General features: G+C 37.0%; 2 protein-coding genes across 3 annotated transcripts; one reads left to right on the top strand and one right to left on the bottom strand.

Annotated features, from left to right (window-relative positions):
• The first annotated feature begins 3,706 nt into the window (after positions 1 to 3,706).
• aifm4 (apoptosis inducing factor mitochondria associated 4) lies at positions 3,707 to 11,937 on the top strand. Of its 2 annotated transcripts, none has more exons than XM_011482604.3 (19): positions 3,707 to 3,837; positions 4,520 to 4,611; positions 4,797 to 4,906; positions 4,987 to 5,096; positions 5,830 to 5,874; positions 5,963 to 6,044; positions 6,164 to 6,276; positions 6,654 to 6,740; positions 6,807 to 6,898; positions 7,026 to 7,156; positions 8,274 to 8,389; positions 8,470 to 8,541; positions 8,805 to 8,868; positions 9,216 to 9,292; positions 9,437 to 9,554; positions 9,670 to 9,768; positions 9,859 to 9,934; positions 10,031 to 10,135; positions 10,868 to 11,937. In XM_011482604.3, the coding sequence occupies exons 2-19, from the start codon at positions 4,523 to 4,525 to the stop codon at positions 10,896 to 10,898; spliced, it is 1,617 nt and encodes a 538-aa protein (XP_011480906.1). In that variant the 5' UTR covers positions 3,707 to 3,837; positions 4,520 to 4,522; the 3' UTR covers positions 10,899 to 11,937. The 2 variants fall into 2 exon arrangements, with proteins under 2 accessions (XP_011480906.1, XP_078786169.1); XM_078930043.1 differs by having other exon boundaries at positions 3,766 to 3,837; positions 4,741 to 4,906.
• On the bottom strand, positions 9,581 to 15,463 carry LOC101172512 (arsenite methyltransferase). The gene is made up of 10 exons (XM_004075690.4): positions 15,316 to 15,463; positions 14,330 to 14,463; positions 14,081 to 14,231; positions 13,866 to 14,002; positions 13,721 to 13,790; positions 13,560 to 13,641; positions 13,192 to 13,323; positions 12,975 to 13,117; positions 12,756 to 12,881; positions 9,581 to 12,681 (listed from the first exon to the last, which is right to left on the bottom strand). The coding sequence occupies exons 1-10, from the start codon at positions 15,349 to 15,351 to the stop codon at positions 12,604 to 12,606; spliced, it is 1,089 nt and encodes a 362-aa protein (XP_004075738.1). The 5' UTR covers positions 15,352 to 15,463; the 3' UTR covers positions 9,581 to 12,603.
• Positions 15,464 to 16,578: the final 1,115 nt, after the last annotated feature.

Here is a 16,578-nt window from a genome sequence, read left to right as displayed (position 1 = left end):
ATTTATAAAAAAAAGTTTGCAGCAATATACCAAAAAACTGTTAAGTCAGTTGCCTGCGTTTCTTTTTACCTTCAGCTAACATAGTGTGTAGAGAAAAGTCAATGTGATCTTTAGAGCACAACAACACAAATCCATCCATACACCTTCTTCCTCTTATCCTGTGCAGGATCACAGGGGCATTAGTCCAACCAGACCTCCCACTCTACAGAGGGATCCAGATCTGTTGGGGAAGCTCCAAGGCAAGTCAGGAGACATAGTCTCTCCAGGACTCATGGGTTTAGCTTGGGCCCTCCACCCTCTGGGACACGCCCAGAATACCTCCCGAGTGAGGCATCCAGGAGTCATCCAAAAGGGCGGCCCAAGTCACCTGAACTGGATTTTCTTGATGTGGAGCAGCAACTCTATTCCAAGAGCTAGTCTTCAAGAGGGTGCCCAAGCCACAAATTAAACCAGAAGACACCTCATTCATCATTTAAAAAAAGCTAGTGTTGCAGTAAACAAAACAAATCAATGGTGATAGGTTTTATTTTGTTCTCTCCATCCAATACAGAGTGAAGAAACTGTCCACTCTGATATAAACTTCAAAATTCAGATGTCTCACATTAAAAAGGATTGTACATAAAATACATTTTAGAGGATTATGAAGGTAAATGCTGACTTTACACACTGTTTACCTTCTTTCTCTCCATAACAACAATACACTCATGACTTTTTTTGTCTCTTTTTAAGTGACCAGCTTTAACTGTGACGAATTCTATGACAGTAAACAATTTTAGAATATCTTTTTTGGGGGAGAACTATCGTTAATATATGATAAAAAAATTAATGTATGGCAAATTTAGTTTATTATAGTCTTTAGGTTTTATTTGTTCTATTATAAAATAGTTTTTGTTAGTTTAAATTTACTGGATGAGGACTTGTAACCAAGGTGAAGCTGATGCTGCCCTCCAGAGCATTTTAACAAACATTTTCCCTCACCGGAATCGTAACACGAATGTTCTCAGGAGTAATGGAGAATGTGAAATGTACTGTGAAATGTATTTTTTTTTTATTAGTTATTCTTGAAAAACAAAAAAGAAAAAAAAAACTATAAAGCATCTATTCTATATGAGGTTCCACATAATTCTAGACCAAGAATGGGCTGCTTTCATTCAGGTCTAGGTCTGGCTGACGCCTCGAGTCTCTGCCTGTGTAGATATTATGTGAAATAGCGCCTCCTCTGGTAAGACAGTAGAATAACATCAAGCAAATGTCATGATCTTGTGGACGAAGGGTCCCTCTGCTGGGCGACATTGCTTCAGAATTATAACGGCTTGAATAATTGATGAATAATAAGAAAAAAGCCACATCATCCTGTGTCTTTCAAAATGTAGTTGGAACACTGTAAAAAATAATGACATATTTGGTTAAAAAAGGTTTGCTTTGGTTACAAAAGAAGCTGTATTGATGGGAATTTGCCCTAATCTTCTATGAGTTATTTTGCGTTGATCAGTAACTTGTTATCAGCAGATCACAGTGTTCAAAGTAAACTTGATCGGATTTATGAAGGGGTTATTATAAACATAGACAGGTATGATTGACAAATTTGTAAAAAAAAGTGTGAAATCACGCTTCGTTTTTAATACCAGACTGGAATAAATACTTACATTTCACTAATGATCCAATATCCATCTCAAGTCCTTGAACTCACTGCTAAACTGGCCAGGTATTTTAGAGTAAAATTATACACAAATGTTATTCTGCTAGTCACAACATTAATTAGTTTAAAAGAGAAACAGATGCTGATTGTTTCTTAAGTGGAACATCCTAGAGACAGTTCACCAGAATTGTTATTGATTATCTGCAGGACTTAACTTTAAATGAGAAACATTGTATTTTTTTCTTTAGAAAGCAGTTAAAGAAGACTGTTATTTCATAATATATTTATGGATCATAATGGAAAAATATCATATCCACAAATGCAAATAGCAACTAGAGACCCGCTTTGTGCACTTTAGAAACAAATGTATTTCTATATTAGATGAGTGACTCAACTAACTAAAAGGCTTCATGTGTACACATTATGGTTTCTTTAAGTGTTTATAAATCCCCTCTGGCTCTGCTCAAATGTGGTTATCTTTTTCAATATTGTATCCGCACAACATAATTTTTCTTTAAAAAAAATGACTTTATTGAAAGGACATTGTACAGCTTCCTGTTTACTGGCCCTTTGATTTGCAAAAATCCTGTATTCCTGCAAATCAATGGCCCCATTTTCAAAAATGGCTTGTTTATCAACCAATCAGAGGTCACGGGAGAGCAATTGGAGATGAAACAGGCTGTTTGTTCCACTTAATGCTGCTGAAGTCATCTGAGAGCATGTTAGCTGCAGTTTGATGACATTCAGTTTTGTAAACTTTTGTTGCAAAGCTGTGTCTTTAGCTTAGTCTATTGGTAGTATCCAGGGTATTTGTTTTGGGTGGGCAAGGAAGATAATAGTATTAACATGGCATGGCATTGAATGTATTGTATTTGCAAATATCACAGTTTCTCAACCATCACATTTCTCTTTCCAGAAAATGTTTTCTTTTCTTGTGTGAATAGATTATTGTTTTTAGTAGAACAATTAAGAATCTCTGGGAAATGTTTTGAGTTAAAATCCCAGTAGCTGTTTGAAAGTTTGCATTTCCTGGCTAACCGGTGAGCTGGAATAATAAAGTACTCCAGCTCCAGTTAATTTAAAAACCATTTGTGGTTTAATCCCGCAATCCTTCGTGTCAAGCAGTGTCCCTTATCTAATTTGAACCCACAATTTCCCTTTTGGGCACAAGACCACCAAACTGCTCATTGTGACTTAGCATGTGTCATGCTTCATGTGACTCATGCCCCATGATATAGCAAACAGTTCTCTCAATGTGTCATGATCAGATATATTATGTACTTTTTTTTTAACTTCACTTCAGCATGACTGTAAGTAGTTACAAATTACAGAACTTTTTATTGCATTTGTTGTACAAGAAAAGGCACATCTTTGGGTGTTTTTTTTTCTATCTAAAGTTCTCAGCTTCTAACGTGCAGACAAACCCCCAAAAGTGTCAAAACCCAGTCTTTGTTCACCAATTTGTTACACACTTCAGATTCCACTGCTCAAAACATATGATGTTTAAGTCACAGAGCAGAAAAATCGACTCTTACACAGCAAAGATGACAACCGAGATATTGTATGCTTCTAACTCAATGGTGTGGAACTGTCTGAAAGGGTGTTTATCTGAACCCAGAAGGGCTGTGAGATCTGCAAGAAGCAATTAGCTGGCAGAACCTGAAGTCAGAACCAAACAAATTGAAGTTGCTTTCAGTTACTATAGTGTGCAAATGGCAACAGGCAGAACCTGGCAGAGGTGTTCATATTTTCGGTTTCTACGTTTTAGCATCTTCCGAATGAGAATTTGGATGTGTCTAACCCATAGACATATAAATAAGGACTAACCTTTTACCTGCCAATCAAAAAACAAACTTCTAATAATGGAAAAATTTAAGCTTGAACAAAATCGAAACATTATTTTAACCCCAACATCTCCTGAAGTTACAATAATAATAATAATTATTATTAGTATTTAAAAATCATCATATAACAAAAACGTGTCCATTTTAGAGCCCTTAGAATTGAATCTATGTCACAGTGAAACTTGTGAAGGCACAACGTTCTTGAGCGCGTTTCTTGATTTGTCCCTCTTAGGTTACCGTAGCAGGAAGCAGCGCTTGCAGTCGGGGCTCGCGGGTGTCATTCATCAGATAGCTACTGTCATTACAGTCGAGGCTGGGTTATCGAGTCTAAAGGTCTCCGGTGATAGAAAGCAGGTGAGAACAACAGTAAACAATTAGATACAAATATTAAAAAGGGGATTTAAAAATATGCACGCCGTGATTTATCTCTACTTCTGTCTCATAACTTACTTCCTGTCACTGCATGATTTACATTAACTATTGTTGATCGATCGGATTGTGCTTTAATCGCGTTTCCTCTTTCACTGAATGTGGACCTTAAATCACAAGACAGGTCATGAAACGATCTCTAAACATTTCATCATAACTACATGTCATCTTTACAAAACGCGTGAGAGCAAAGAAGCTGTGAGTGTCTCAGGAGTTTTCTCTTAAAAAAAAGTTGTAATAGCAAATGTTGATGTATTTTTTTTTAATTAATTAATGCAAATTTTATCTAATTTATCTTTTATAAAATTTTAGAAATGTATTTCCTCTGTAATGTTAATGTTTTTTTCATTCTGTAACTATGGCTTGTTGGTCCTTTACTAATAAAACTGCTCTGCCTAAATAATTTTTCAAACTTACTGTAACAGCAATGGTTTTTTCCTGTGCCCCCCCCCCCCCCCCCCCTTTCATTATTGTTTTTTTTAATTTCCCAACCAAGGTGTGTTGATGCTTTTGTCTGCTTTTGTGTTCTGTCTGCTGCTCTGTTTATCCAAGCGCCACCCAGAACTCCATGTAACTGCAACAGACATGCATTTTTAAAACCTTACAGGACATGAGTGAGCTCCAAGATGCAGGTCAAAGGGGAGAGCAGGAGGAGGTGACAGAACTGGTTTGTCCGGAAGCTGATCTCCACGATGGACAGTGAGCACAGTTTTAAAAAAAAACATATTTTTAAATCTTTCATATACATGATTTGCTTTACATTTTACAGAGTCCTTAAAGGGACATGGAAGTAAAAATTGTATTGGTTTTACTTTTATGTCCCTTTAGGGGCTCCGTAGAATTTGAGCCGTACTCTGTTGTTTCCATTTTTTGTGTCGTTGAAGAATGAAAGAGGTGACTGTGCAGGATCAGAAGGTGCTTGTGGTTCGAACACAGGGTCAGTACTTTGCGGTTGGGGGCAGGTGCTCCCATTATAATGCTCCTCTGATCAAAGGTAAACCCTTAATTCAGAGAAGTCTCTTTTTCCCCCTGCACAAATCCATTATGTTTAAACGTGCAAAACTGATTTCTTAGGAGCACTTGTTGGTGAGAGAGTGAGATGTCCCTTTCATGGAGCCTGCTTTAATGTGAGAACTGGAGATATTGAGGACTATCCAGGCCTGGACTCTCTACCCACCTATAAGGTGAAACAGCACGCAAACACAGCCTTCATTATAAAGCTCTGTTTAAAATTTACAGACCTAAAAAAATCTGCTTTTGCAGTTTTAAAGTAATATTTATTGTTTGGTTATTCATTTGGAGTCGTAGGAGTCACCAGAAAGTGATCAGTCATTATGAGAAAATAATCCAACTCATAAATAAAAACTATACATTAAAGGTAGGCCTGCGGAGTAAACCAGAAATTTATTGATATCATGATATCAAGCTGTGCAATATGCATATTGCAAAAATTGCTATAAATGGTTAACTTAAATGTGCTGAAACGATCTCATGGCAGCTTGAAGTATTTAACGAATCAAATAAATCCCTTTATGCATTTGATCAGATTGAGCCTTTTTATGTTAGATGCTCGCCTCCTATGTAGACGAGGGTCATCATAGAATTTATGTTATGTTGACTCTTATTTAAATTAAACTGTTGCATTGAAATGGAAATGATGTTTTTGGTTGTTTTGCCATTTGTTCATGTATTGCAAGTTATATTGTCATCGCAATGTTGATCACTAATATCACAAATCCCTCGTTTTCCTAAAATTGTGCAGCCGTACTTAAAACAGAGTTTTCTTTATAAAATGTATACATGTTTAATTAGTTTTAAAAAAGGGCTGGTAAGTCTAGTCAATTATACAATTAGTTCTTTTTATTCCTTTCTTTTTTCCTAATAAATGTTGTTGACATTCATTAATTCCTGTTACAGGTAAAGGTTGAGGATGGCAAGGTTTATGTTTCTATCAACCAAAAGGTAAGCATCATAAATCCAATTCCTTGTTAAAGTGATTAGAACTTGTTGGTATTGAATGTTTAAGAACGCCAGCATTCGTCTGCTTTAGTCTCTGAAGTTGACGAAGCGAGTGAAGGAGATGTGCACGCTTGAACCAGGCGCCAAACATACTGTACTTCTTGTTGGAGGCGGTAAGATTAAGAGATGAGAAAAGGGGAAAAATAGGTTTCTTATTGAGATTATGACAGGGATTAGATGTTTGACACTCGCATACCTGGGAGGAGTTTTGTGATTTTTGTAATATTTTTAGGCCCCGCCTCTCTGGTTTGCGCTGAGACACTTCGGCAAAACTGCTACCAGGGTCGCATCATCATGGTGACCAAAGACAGCCTGCCTCCATATGACAAAACTAAACTGAGCAAGGTAAGAATGGCTGGAATTTAGAAAGCCCACTTCAGTAAATTATTCAGTGAATCGATGAACCGTCAACTCCAGATATGACTTAGAAAATTAGAAATAAGACAGAAATTGCCCGTGTCTAGGTTATTCTTAGCCAAATACTTTGATGTAAGCCACAACCATACCTATATGCCGTATTGCATACATTTATATATATAAATATGTTTATCTTAAGTACCTTAATTGTATTTCAAAAACTTTTCTGCTTTCTGTTCCCTTTCATTTCTCCTGGATTATAACTTATGCAAGATCGTTTGTTTTTGTTGATTTGTGGAAATGAAAAGAAATAAATAAATTGGGGAAAAAATGTGAAAAATGTCTTAAGCCATCGACTATTTCAGGTTATGAATGTGGAAAGCAGCAGCCTCCTGCTGCGACCAGCTGAATTCTATCAACAATATGGGATTGAAGTGTGGACAAATAAAGAGGTAAGATGCAAAGCTAGCCCTTTGAATGTGTTTGTGAGTAACAAAACCGTGTGGGCTGGGTTGCAGGTGGTGTCTGTGAACCCTGGGAACAAGCTGGTGCAGATAAATGATGGTGCTTTGCAGCATTATGACCAGCTCCTCATCTCAACAGGCTGCAGGTGAGGCTCATCACCTGCAGCCTCTTTGCTGATTCCTTTCACAGACAAACATTTTGATGTTCAAAGCTTTCCAACTAATGTGATATATATTTTTATTAAAAGAATGTTTTCTCTTTTCCGTTGACAGAGCGCGGCCGCTCAGTTGTCCAGGTTCTGACTTGAAGGGCGTGCATTTGCTGCAGAGTTATGACGACGCCAAAGAGATTCACAGCTCTGGCACCAAGCAGAAAGCTGTTGTGATTGGAGCATCGTTTATAGGTTATTTTATGTCTCCTCCATAGGTTATCTGAATGCATCCATAGGTACACCTTTAAAGTATGATGCAATCACACTTTGGGCTTGTTTGCTACTCAAACTGCAAGTGTAACAGCTGAGAACCTCTTTCCCCGGTAGAACTCGTGAGGTTGCAAGTTTTCATATAGGAATATATGATCAAGTGGATTCTCTTTCTGTCGTTTTAATTGAGTTTTTTTCTATATTTCTATATTTCTATAATTTTTTTTTTTTTATTCTATATACGCCCAGTTCTCATTTCAGGTTGTGTCTTTGTGCGACACAAAGAATGCAATGAAATCATGACACAAACCAAAAATCCAAACCTACTTATGATTGTTATGATCTATTTATTTAATTAAGAATTATTCAAAATTCCTATAATACAATTTATTCTACCGGTACTTTATTCCAACAAGGCCAAGTTGTTATCGCTGTATTTTATCCATTATCTATCTAATTGATAAACATTCAGCCTTGAAATGGCTGCATGGTGGTGTAGTGGTTAGCATTACCTTATAGCGAGAAGGTGCTGGTTCAAGTCCCAGATGGGTTCTTTCTGTAAGGAGTTGGATTGTTCTCCTCTGGGTTCTCTGCCCCCCACCCCCACAAAAATTGTGTGATCACACTCATTGAGTGGCTTACACACCCTAAAGTAATCAGGTGACTGTCAGCTCACACATGATCACAGACAGGTTTCTATCGATCTTGGTTGAAGAGGACCCTGCTTTTACAACAGATGTCTGTCAACGAAGTCTGCTTACTCTAGCAGGTAAGCCCTGTAACCTGACTTCCTGTTGGCTTTTCCAAGAGTACAGGCGCAGGACAAAGTCTTAAGACTCTCACCATAACATGGCAGCTCGACGAAAGGCGCGACCATCTCCTTTTGCGATGGAAACCTGATAACTGTTGTATGTTAACCGTAAGATGACATTCCAGTGACGGCCATCCAGGTCAGACAAGTACCTCTAAAGCTACCTGCTATGAGTCCTCTTCACAGATGTTTACGTTATGCACTGTGACTCTGCAACTGTGCCTTTTGCCTCGCCCTTTACAAAAAACACACTCATGATGCGTTTTTTTTTCCTGCATGACATCCCAGGTGTGGAAGTCGCTGCATATCTATCAGACAAAGCTGCAGGCGTTGCTTTAGTTGGTCCAACTCAATACCCATTTGAGAACACTCTGGGGCCTGAGATTGGGAGGATCTGCATGCAAGTATGCAACAATTACAACTGCAGTCTGGAACTACAGTGACCCAACAGGAATTCTTTATTCTGGTTTTTTCCCTTTTTAAGATGTTAGAAGAACGAAATGTGAAGTTCTACATGAACAGCAAAGTGACGGAGATCAGAGGGGAGAACGGAAAGGTAACTTCGCCTCTATTTCATGAAAAATGTTTGTAGGGAGACAGACAGAATGTTCACTGTTACACAGAGTCATGATAGCCATAGTCAGACAAAGAAATCAAAAATTAAACCACAAAAAGAAAAGTCTTTACGTTCAATATATTTTCCTTTAATGCAGATTTTTAGTGTTATAGATAAGAAATGTTGCGATGTGAAAATATTTTTTATTTCCCTAAACATATCACATTATATTTTCCTTAAAATCTATTTTCCTTATCTTGTAGGTAAAAGAGGTGGTGTTAAATAATGGTACAGTCCTGGAAGCTGATGTGGTGATTGCTGGAATTGGTAATTGTGTTTTATTGCAAGGGGGTTGTGACATTCATTGTATTTCTTCTTTGAATAATAGCAAATTATTTAGAAATATTTAAAAAGAAATATATTATAATTAAACCACCTGATTGAGTAATACCTGAAAAACAAATCAAGTGAACAGTAATATCAAATATTAAATTGTCTAAGATGTAAAAAGAAAAATACCTCTTAATTTTAGTCAGAAATATCCGTTTATAACTGCCCCCGCTGAATGTCTTGCTAAAATGTCACAACATTTGTGTAAACCCTATAGTTTGATCTCCAGGTTTTTCTTTGTCTTTTTGCTTTGTAAAGTTTTAACAGTGATGTGTGTACTACAGGTGCAATCCCAAATTCAGGCTTTTTGGCTGGAACTGAGATTGCTGTGGATTCAAAGAAAGCTGTGATTGTGGATAAGGTAACGTACTCGGATCAAAGTAAATATATATAAATATATGAGGAATCATTTATTTGTGACACAGAAAGATGTGTAGAAATAAATACGCAAGCTCACAGTAAAGCGTCTGCATGAAATGTCTTTTTTTTGTTTTTTTGTCAATAGTTTATGAGGACCAACACACCAGACATTTTTGCTGCTGGTGACGTAACCTCCTTCCCTCTCACCATTCGTGGCGGCGAGCAGGTCAGCATCGGTCACTGGCAAATGTCCCACGCTCATGGTAAGCAACTCAATGAATCGGAATCATTGTGTATTTATCTCATTTGATGTTTTTATTATAAACGTCATGTAAATGGTCACGTAATTAACTTTGAATTTAAATGTTTTTAAACCAGGAAAAATAGCAGGTCTGAACATGATGAAGAAACCGACTCCAATTGAGTCGGTTCCCTTCTTCTGGACTACATTTCTTGGAAAGGGCATCAGATACACAGGTCATGCCTTTCACGGGACTCCCTTAGAAATTTTCAGTGAAGCTTGGTCCTTCTGTCACTCAATTCCCCCTTTGTTTTTCTCTTTTTTAGGCTATGGAGAAGGATATACAGAAATCATATTCAAAGGCAAAGTAGAAGAAAGGAAATTTCTGGCGTTCTACATAAAGTGAGCATCTGTGGAAAAATACAAGCTGCTGGTGAAACACTTCCAGTTTATGTAAAAAAAAAGAAAAGAAAATCCACTTTGTTGTGTTGTGAGCAGGAAAGATGTGGTGGTGGCTGCTGCAAGCATGACGTTTGATCCTGCAGTAGCTCAAGTTGCAGAACTGATGTCAAAGGGGAACATCATCACAAAGGCTCAAGCTCAGTAAGTTACCGTATCCATTTACACAATGCATGCTTATTTACAATAGAATACATTATAAACACAGTAAACATGTTGCACACATTTGACCCCATTGGAAGAGCAGAGTCCATTAAACTTATTAAATTGTCTTCGATTTGTGTATTAGTATTGCTTGTGTCATTGACACCATAGAAAGAATGTATGGTTTTTATTTATTTATACGAGAGGCTGCACTGTGCCGCAGTAGCAAGAAGGCCCCGAGTTCAAGTCCCGGCTGGGGGACCTGAAACAGAACACCTGCTCTGCGTGGAGTTTGCATGTTGTCCACCTTCAAAAAACATGCTTCATAGGTTAGGTTACTCTAAATTGTCCCTAAGTGTGAACGTCAGTGTGCATGGGTGTGTGATTTGTGGCCCTGCGAGCTGTCCAGGATGTCCCCTGCCTTCACCCATGAGTGGACGGGATAGGCTCCAGCAGCCCCGTGATCCCGAAAGGCACAAAACGTGTTTAAAATATGAAAAATGAAAACCCTGAGTTGTATGGGATGTATGTGTTAACAGGGAGGAGGGAGGGGGTAGATTGGGTTTTTCTTTGAATTTCTGTCTGTTTTTGTTTTCAATTGTGAAGTGATTCGAGCTGCACAATGTATGAGGAGCGCTTTTTATAAATAAAGTTTGATTTGATTTACAAACGTATATTAAAAACTTGAATGATTCTTAATTCTTCTCATTTGTTTTTCTGTGATTGGTGCAGAGCTGACAGCCTGAGCTGGCTGCAGATGTAGGTGGATGACTACATAAAGGTGAAGGTTAGCAGGAGCAGACGAGACCAAGGACGTGGCTTCCATGTTGCTTTCTCCTCCTTCTGTCTCAAATTATAACTAGCCAGATTGCTGCACTTGATGCCTCAGGCTTCCAGAGAACCAATCAGACCTTCTGTCTACTCTGTCTTTGTAGTTGTGTTTCTATTGTAGCTTTATTCAATTAGGTCTTTGTGCACTCTAAATAATCTGATTTACTGAATAAGAGTGAAGTGTCCTTGTTTTTATTTTTTTTTATTTCATGTTTTATTGTCATTGAATCACATTAAGTTGTCAACGTCGACATACCCCAAATGTTTGTAAGTAGTTACGTAAATGTAGTAACGCAGCAATTTGAGGATATTTTGTAGTAATTTCACTGAAGAAATTCATTTGTTCTATTTAAGCACTTTTGGCTTTGAGCTGTTTTTTTTTTAAATCAAAACCACTTTTTTTGTTTATTTTAAAATCAACTCATTTAATGTCAACGGTTTATAAAAACACTGAAGAAACACTGCAGAAAAACACTTTAAGATATATGATAAAATTATATGATTTGGGTGATGGGATTAATAAAGGACTCACTCGTAAAGGGATCACTAGCTAACCGTGTTTCTGAAATATTTTCATAATTTTGCATGACATATTTAGTAACTGTTGTTAACTGTGGACCAAACATTTTATTGGAAAAGTACAACAATAATGAAAACTGTGCGTTTGTTGGGTTTGTGCATTAACATTTTAGTCTATACAGTTATTGTGTTAACCAACAAAGGTACATGCATGACTAAATGTCACGATGCATAAAATAATATTTATCGCTGTAGATGGATGCATTCAGGTGTGGGGAGGGGTGTAACAAGTGGACTTACAGACGAAAATGACATTTTTTTTTGACTGTTCACCAAAGTGTCTTAACTAATAACAAATTGTTAAATTTTATGGTATTTTTGGTTTTTTATTCTAAAAGCAAAACTGCTTGTTTAAAGGATTTAATTTCAATAAACATAAAATGCCAAACTTACTTTGTAGAGTTAAGTGATCTGTCTGTCATGGCGTCTGTCTTTTTAAAGGTTAGGTTAACTTTTAAGCTGTTCTTTAAATAATTATATAAAGTGACAGGATAAGAACCACAATACGACGGAAGAAGATTTAGGTTCCAGAGAAAGGGGGGGGGAAAGGGAATAGAAAATTCTGACTTTTTTTCTCAGACTTCTGTTCTTTCTCAAATACCTGCTACAGTAAACCTTTTTATTTTGATTTTCATCACTTACAGTTTCAATACCTTTCATACACTTCATAGAATTTTCTTTCACTCAATACATCAGCAGTTTAGGTTTTTGTGGAACCAAAAATGTCAGAATAATCATGATAACGATCAAGAATTTCTCTTTGAGAAAATGCAGATTTTTCCCCTCCAAAAACAAGGCTCTGAGACTACTAGTGTGATGGAAAAGTTAATAGATTTACTAATGTGCATTAAACAATATGTTTTATTTTATCCTTAAGCCTTTTATTTGTTTTGTGTATATTGTGGCAAATGGACCTTGAGTTTGTAATAAAGCTTCTTCAATGTCAAATGTGGAAACATCTACAGATACAATTGTCAAACAGAAAAGTTAATATAGTAAAAAAGAAAAAAAAGAAGTAAAGGGTTAATTCTTAGCTCCCTCTGGATGAAGCCATCTCCTCATTTTCCAGTTTTGGAGCATTGTTTCACAGATGAACCCAATTTGTCAGCCAACAGAAATGGGTTGAGATGGCAATACTGAGTAAATAAAAAGAGCATCATTCAGAACTGAAACAATTAGTTACTAATATGAAAAGCATTTTAATACTAACCTCTTGTGGTGTTGGCTCTGAGCTGAAATTCTGCTCATTCAACATCCGGATATTAAAATCTGTGGCAAACCTGGAATGCTGAAGGATTGCAGCCATTTCTCCATTTAATTCCACTGTTGTGTCTTTCTGCATTAAAAAATAAACAGCAACTAAATGAAATATGTATTCCTTTGATCTGAAATTTCCCCCCAAAAAACGAAAAAGTAAAAAGTCAAACACCTTGAAACAGTGGGAGGAATCAAAGTCCAGCTGATCTGGAAACTCTGCCACTGTTCCTTTATAGGTGACAGTTGAGCTCAGCATCGATGGAAGTTTGGGCAGCTTAAATAGTCTGTAGGTCGCTGACACATAGCTGATGTCCCCTGATAAACAAAGAACTTGGTTTAGGTTTTTTGAAAAATTTTGTCAGATAACCCTTTACTCAATTTCTATCTACCTGCTTTTGCTTTGAGCTGGTCGTTGTGGACCTCAATACGGCTTGCTGAGACGAGAAGTGGAGTGCTGAAACCAACACTGTGGGCCAGTGGGATGAGATTCCTCCAAAACAGAGAGCCACCCATTCCCTCACCTAACCCAGAACGAGATGATGGCCAAAGGACACTGCATCATCATAATAATGTTATATATCCCTCCCAGACACTCAAGGTCACTGTACAGTTGAACCAGTAAGAAATACAATAAAAAAACAAACATTGAAGTATAAAGAAATCAGACACAAAAAACAGTGTGTCATCTGCATAAATTAGATATTTGTTGTAAATTGTAGGGAGTACGTAAATGATTTAAAAAGAAGTGTTGTTTCACCCCACAGGAGTGGATCCTCCCTCATGTGGTCAGGAATGACGCTGCTGGCATACATGTCACTAAAGTAAAGCTCGCCTCCCGTCTGTATTGAATAAAGAAAAGGGGAAAGAAATGTAAGAATTTCTGAGTAGTGCTTTTCCAAAGGAACTCCTCCTACCAACCTTTAGGACTTCATAGGCTTGTTGTAGCACTGCTTTTTTATCGGGACACAGACAGATCACACAGTTCGATCTTTAATCAGAGGAAACAAACGGTTAAACTGTTGGTCAAAGGTAATCAATAAATCAATGTGTAATTTCAGCATACATCACAATGTCCATTGAGTCCCTCAGTAAACCAGCTTCTATGAGATTTTCCATGTACCCATGGACAAAAGTGACATTTGGGTTCTTGTAGCCAAATTTAGTCTGATGATACTCCAAATATTGGCGAGATGCTGTGATCTGAGGAAGCAGGAGCAACACCGTTGATATATAATGACAAGGGGGTTGGCACAGTGCGTCTGACTTAAGCAGAGTTACCAGCTCCTCTGTCATATCAATCCCAGTCACATGTCCATGAGGTCCAACAAGCTTACTGAAGGCATAGCAGTCTCGACCGGAACCGCTGCCGAGGTCCAGAATTCTGCAGCCCTTAAGCTTGGCTGGAAAAGGAAGACCACAGCCAAAAAATCTGTGGAAAAAAGATGAATGTTTAGCAAGTTCAGTTAAATCTCCTAAATGCAGCTACGAAGTTTAAACACAAGGGGGTAATTTGGGGGGGGGGTTTACCTTTTAGTTACCTCAGGGTGAACCAGACTCAGAGCATCTGTGATGATCTCCGGCAGAGGTCTGCAGGGCCGACTGCAGGCAGCGGCGCTTGTTTGCAAGTCACAAGAGGCCTCCAGCCTTCTGCCATAGTAATTCTGGTGGTTTGACAGTTTAATTAGGATATTTGACAAGGTTAAATTCCTAAAAGTAAGTAACCACACATCTTTTGTGCTCATACATATGAACAACAAGCAGTGAGAAGCTTGACCATTTATTAAAATCAAAATTTTTTTTCTGAAATGGGTATTATATTAGGTAAAAGTCCTATTAACAACCATCCAAATGAAAATATTTGCTTTATTTCAACTGTCAAAACAAAAAGCTCTTTAAAAAAGAAGAAGCTATAAAACAATTTGAAAGGTTTAGGGGAAGGAGACACGAAAAACTAAACATGGATATCTTGAGATGTCAAAATTTAAATGTTTACATTAGAGCAGAGCTGCAGAAATAAACTTAGTCAGTAATTTCAGGCAATAGTTGGACTTCTAACATCTCAGCCGGTTTTTCATTTCTAGTGGAATTAAATGCACATTAGCAGAAAAGAACCAGGATCACGGCAGCCCCTGAAATATGTTTGAACAAACTAAAATAACTATTAAAAAATCGGTTTTAGTTTTAGAAATTTTACTCCTTAGAACTGGAATTAAAAACTAAATTGATCGCGCTAAAAGGATGACCTTTAAACTTGACGTGCAGAGGACTAATTACTTAAACGTTTTCTTCATTTTAAAAACTAAATTACCAGTATATGAGATTGCTAGTAGGGTTAACAAAAATAAAAGAAAGTCTAGGTCAAAATTTGCAGAAACAACGATAACGGAGATGAATCGGCATTACCATTACATAACATTTGCAGAACTTTAGGGAACTTTTCCCTCAAACTCAAATTAGGTCAAAGTGAACACGAGATGTCAGCAGAGTTTGACTTCCACCACACTCGAAAGTACCTTCACGTTGTCTCGAACGTCGTCGTTTGTCCACATTTTGTTTTAAAACCACAAATTTGAACGTTCAAACGACAGCTTATGCCTCAGCAGCAGTTTCCGGGAAGTCTTTCAAAGTAAAATAATCAGCTTGCTTGATACCTTTGGACCCGATAGAATCCGTGTTCGTCTTTATTTTACTTTCAAGTCTTCTTGTTGTATTTTTAAAAATCCATTTATATAATATTTATTTTTTAGTGAGGTTAAAAAGCTTTAAACCATTATAATAACATTAATCCAAAGGATCTTTTTAATTAAACCTTTTTAGTAAATAACTTATTTTCATTTTTTCACATAGAACATAATTCCATCTAAATGCTTTTTTTTTTTTTTTACCAAAATGACGTAATTTCATTTTTAATAAAATGCTAAAAATTTTGACTGGATAAAAAAAAAAAACTTTACAAAATAAATTTGGGTTCCCAATAAGAATCACCTATTATTCATTTATAAATGCTCGCTTTAAACTTCCAAATTTAAAACATGTGAACAGGAAAAAAGTTTTCTTCTTCCAAAGTACAAACCACTGTTGCTTTGATCAAAGAAATAACAAATGAATCTGTTTCTTTCGTTTGGCCCTCAAGGCTCTTTGTTCAAGTTCAGGTCATTGTCTACTCCCCCCAAAAAAACAGTTTCTGCATCTATGCTTTTGTCAAACGCTAACGAAAAACTTATAAATGACATTCTACAAGTGGCTGCTCTTGCTGTCAACTTTTCTTTTTTATTATTTACAGTTGACATTTTAGAAATGAACTGGAAAGGTTCCGCATCGGCTTGTTCAACAGACAGTGTATCCACAGATTTACAATTTTTAAAAATGGAATTTAGCCAATCACAGTTAAGAAATTGTAACACAGTCTACAGAAGGTGCTGGGGGCTGGATACGGATTTTGTGACCAGAGGCTGCAGCCGGTGGAAATTTGAAAGCAAGGCCCATGGGCCGGACTTTGGACATGCATGTCTTACATCAAGAATAGGCTTTAAAAAAGATAAAGTTGTTAATTAGTTTCTACTGCGAAACACTACGTGGACACACATTCTGGCAGACTTGACCCTCCTGTTAATTATAAAAGTGAAACTGGAAAAAATGTTGGCGGTGTAAAATGACTTGAACACAACATGGGATAGTTGGGGATTAAAAACATCCACAGGTTCCGAATTAACTGCTCTTGCCACTTTATTTTGTGATGTTATTTTGTGCTTTTACATTTGTAAAACTGTCACACA

This window comes from Oryzias latipes, chromosome 13, assembly GCF_053564925.1.
Source record: "Oryzias latipes strain Hd-rR chromosome 13, Olatipes_Hd-rR_3.1".
Classification (NCBI taxonomy): domain Eukaryota; kingdom Metazoa; phylum Chordata; class Actinopteri; order Beloniformes; family Adrianichthyidae; genus Oryzias; species Oryzias latipes.
This window is presented reverse-complemented; position numbering and strand designations above follow the sequence as displayed.

What these genes read in the sequence shown, in the direction of transcription:
- aifm4 (XM_011482604.3), top strand. Translation starts at nt 4,523, where the DNA reads ATGAGTGAGCTCCAAGATGCAGGTCAAAGGGGAGAGCAGGAGGAGGTG. An exon ending in GATTGGAGCATCGTTTATAG is followed by an intron (nt 7,157 to 8,273) that starts GTTATTTTATGT and finishes ATGACATCCCAG; the next exon opens with GTGTGGAAGTCGCTGCATAT. An exon ending in AAAGGGCATCAGATACACAG is followed by an intron (nt 9,769 to 9,858) that starts GTCATGCCTTTC and finishes TCTCTTTTTTAG; the next exon opens with GCTATGGAGAAGGATATACA.
- LOC101172512 (XM_004075690.4), bottom strand. Translation starts at nt 15,351, where the DNA reads ATGTGGACAAACGACGACGTTCGAGACAACGTGAAG. An exon ending in ACGTTCGAGACAACGTGAAG is followed by an intron (nt 14,464 to 15,315) that starts GTACTTTCGAGT and finishes TCAAACCACCAG; the next exon opens with AATTACTATGGCAGAAGGCT. An exon ending in TTGATATGACAGAGGAGCTG is followed by an intron (nt 14,003 to 14,080) that starts GTAACTCTGCTT and finishes CTGCTTCCTCAG; the next exon opens with ATCACAGCATCTCGCCAATA.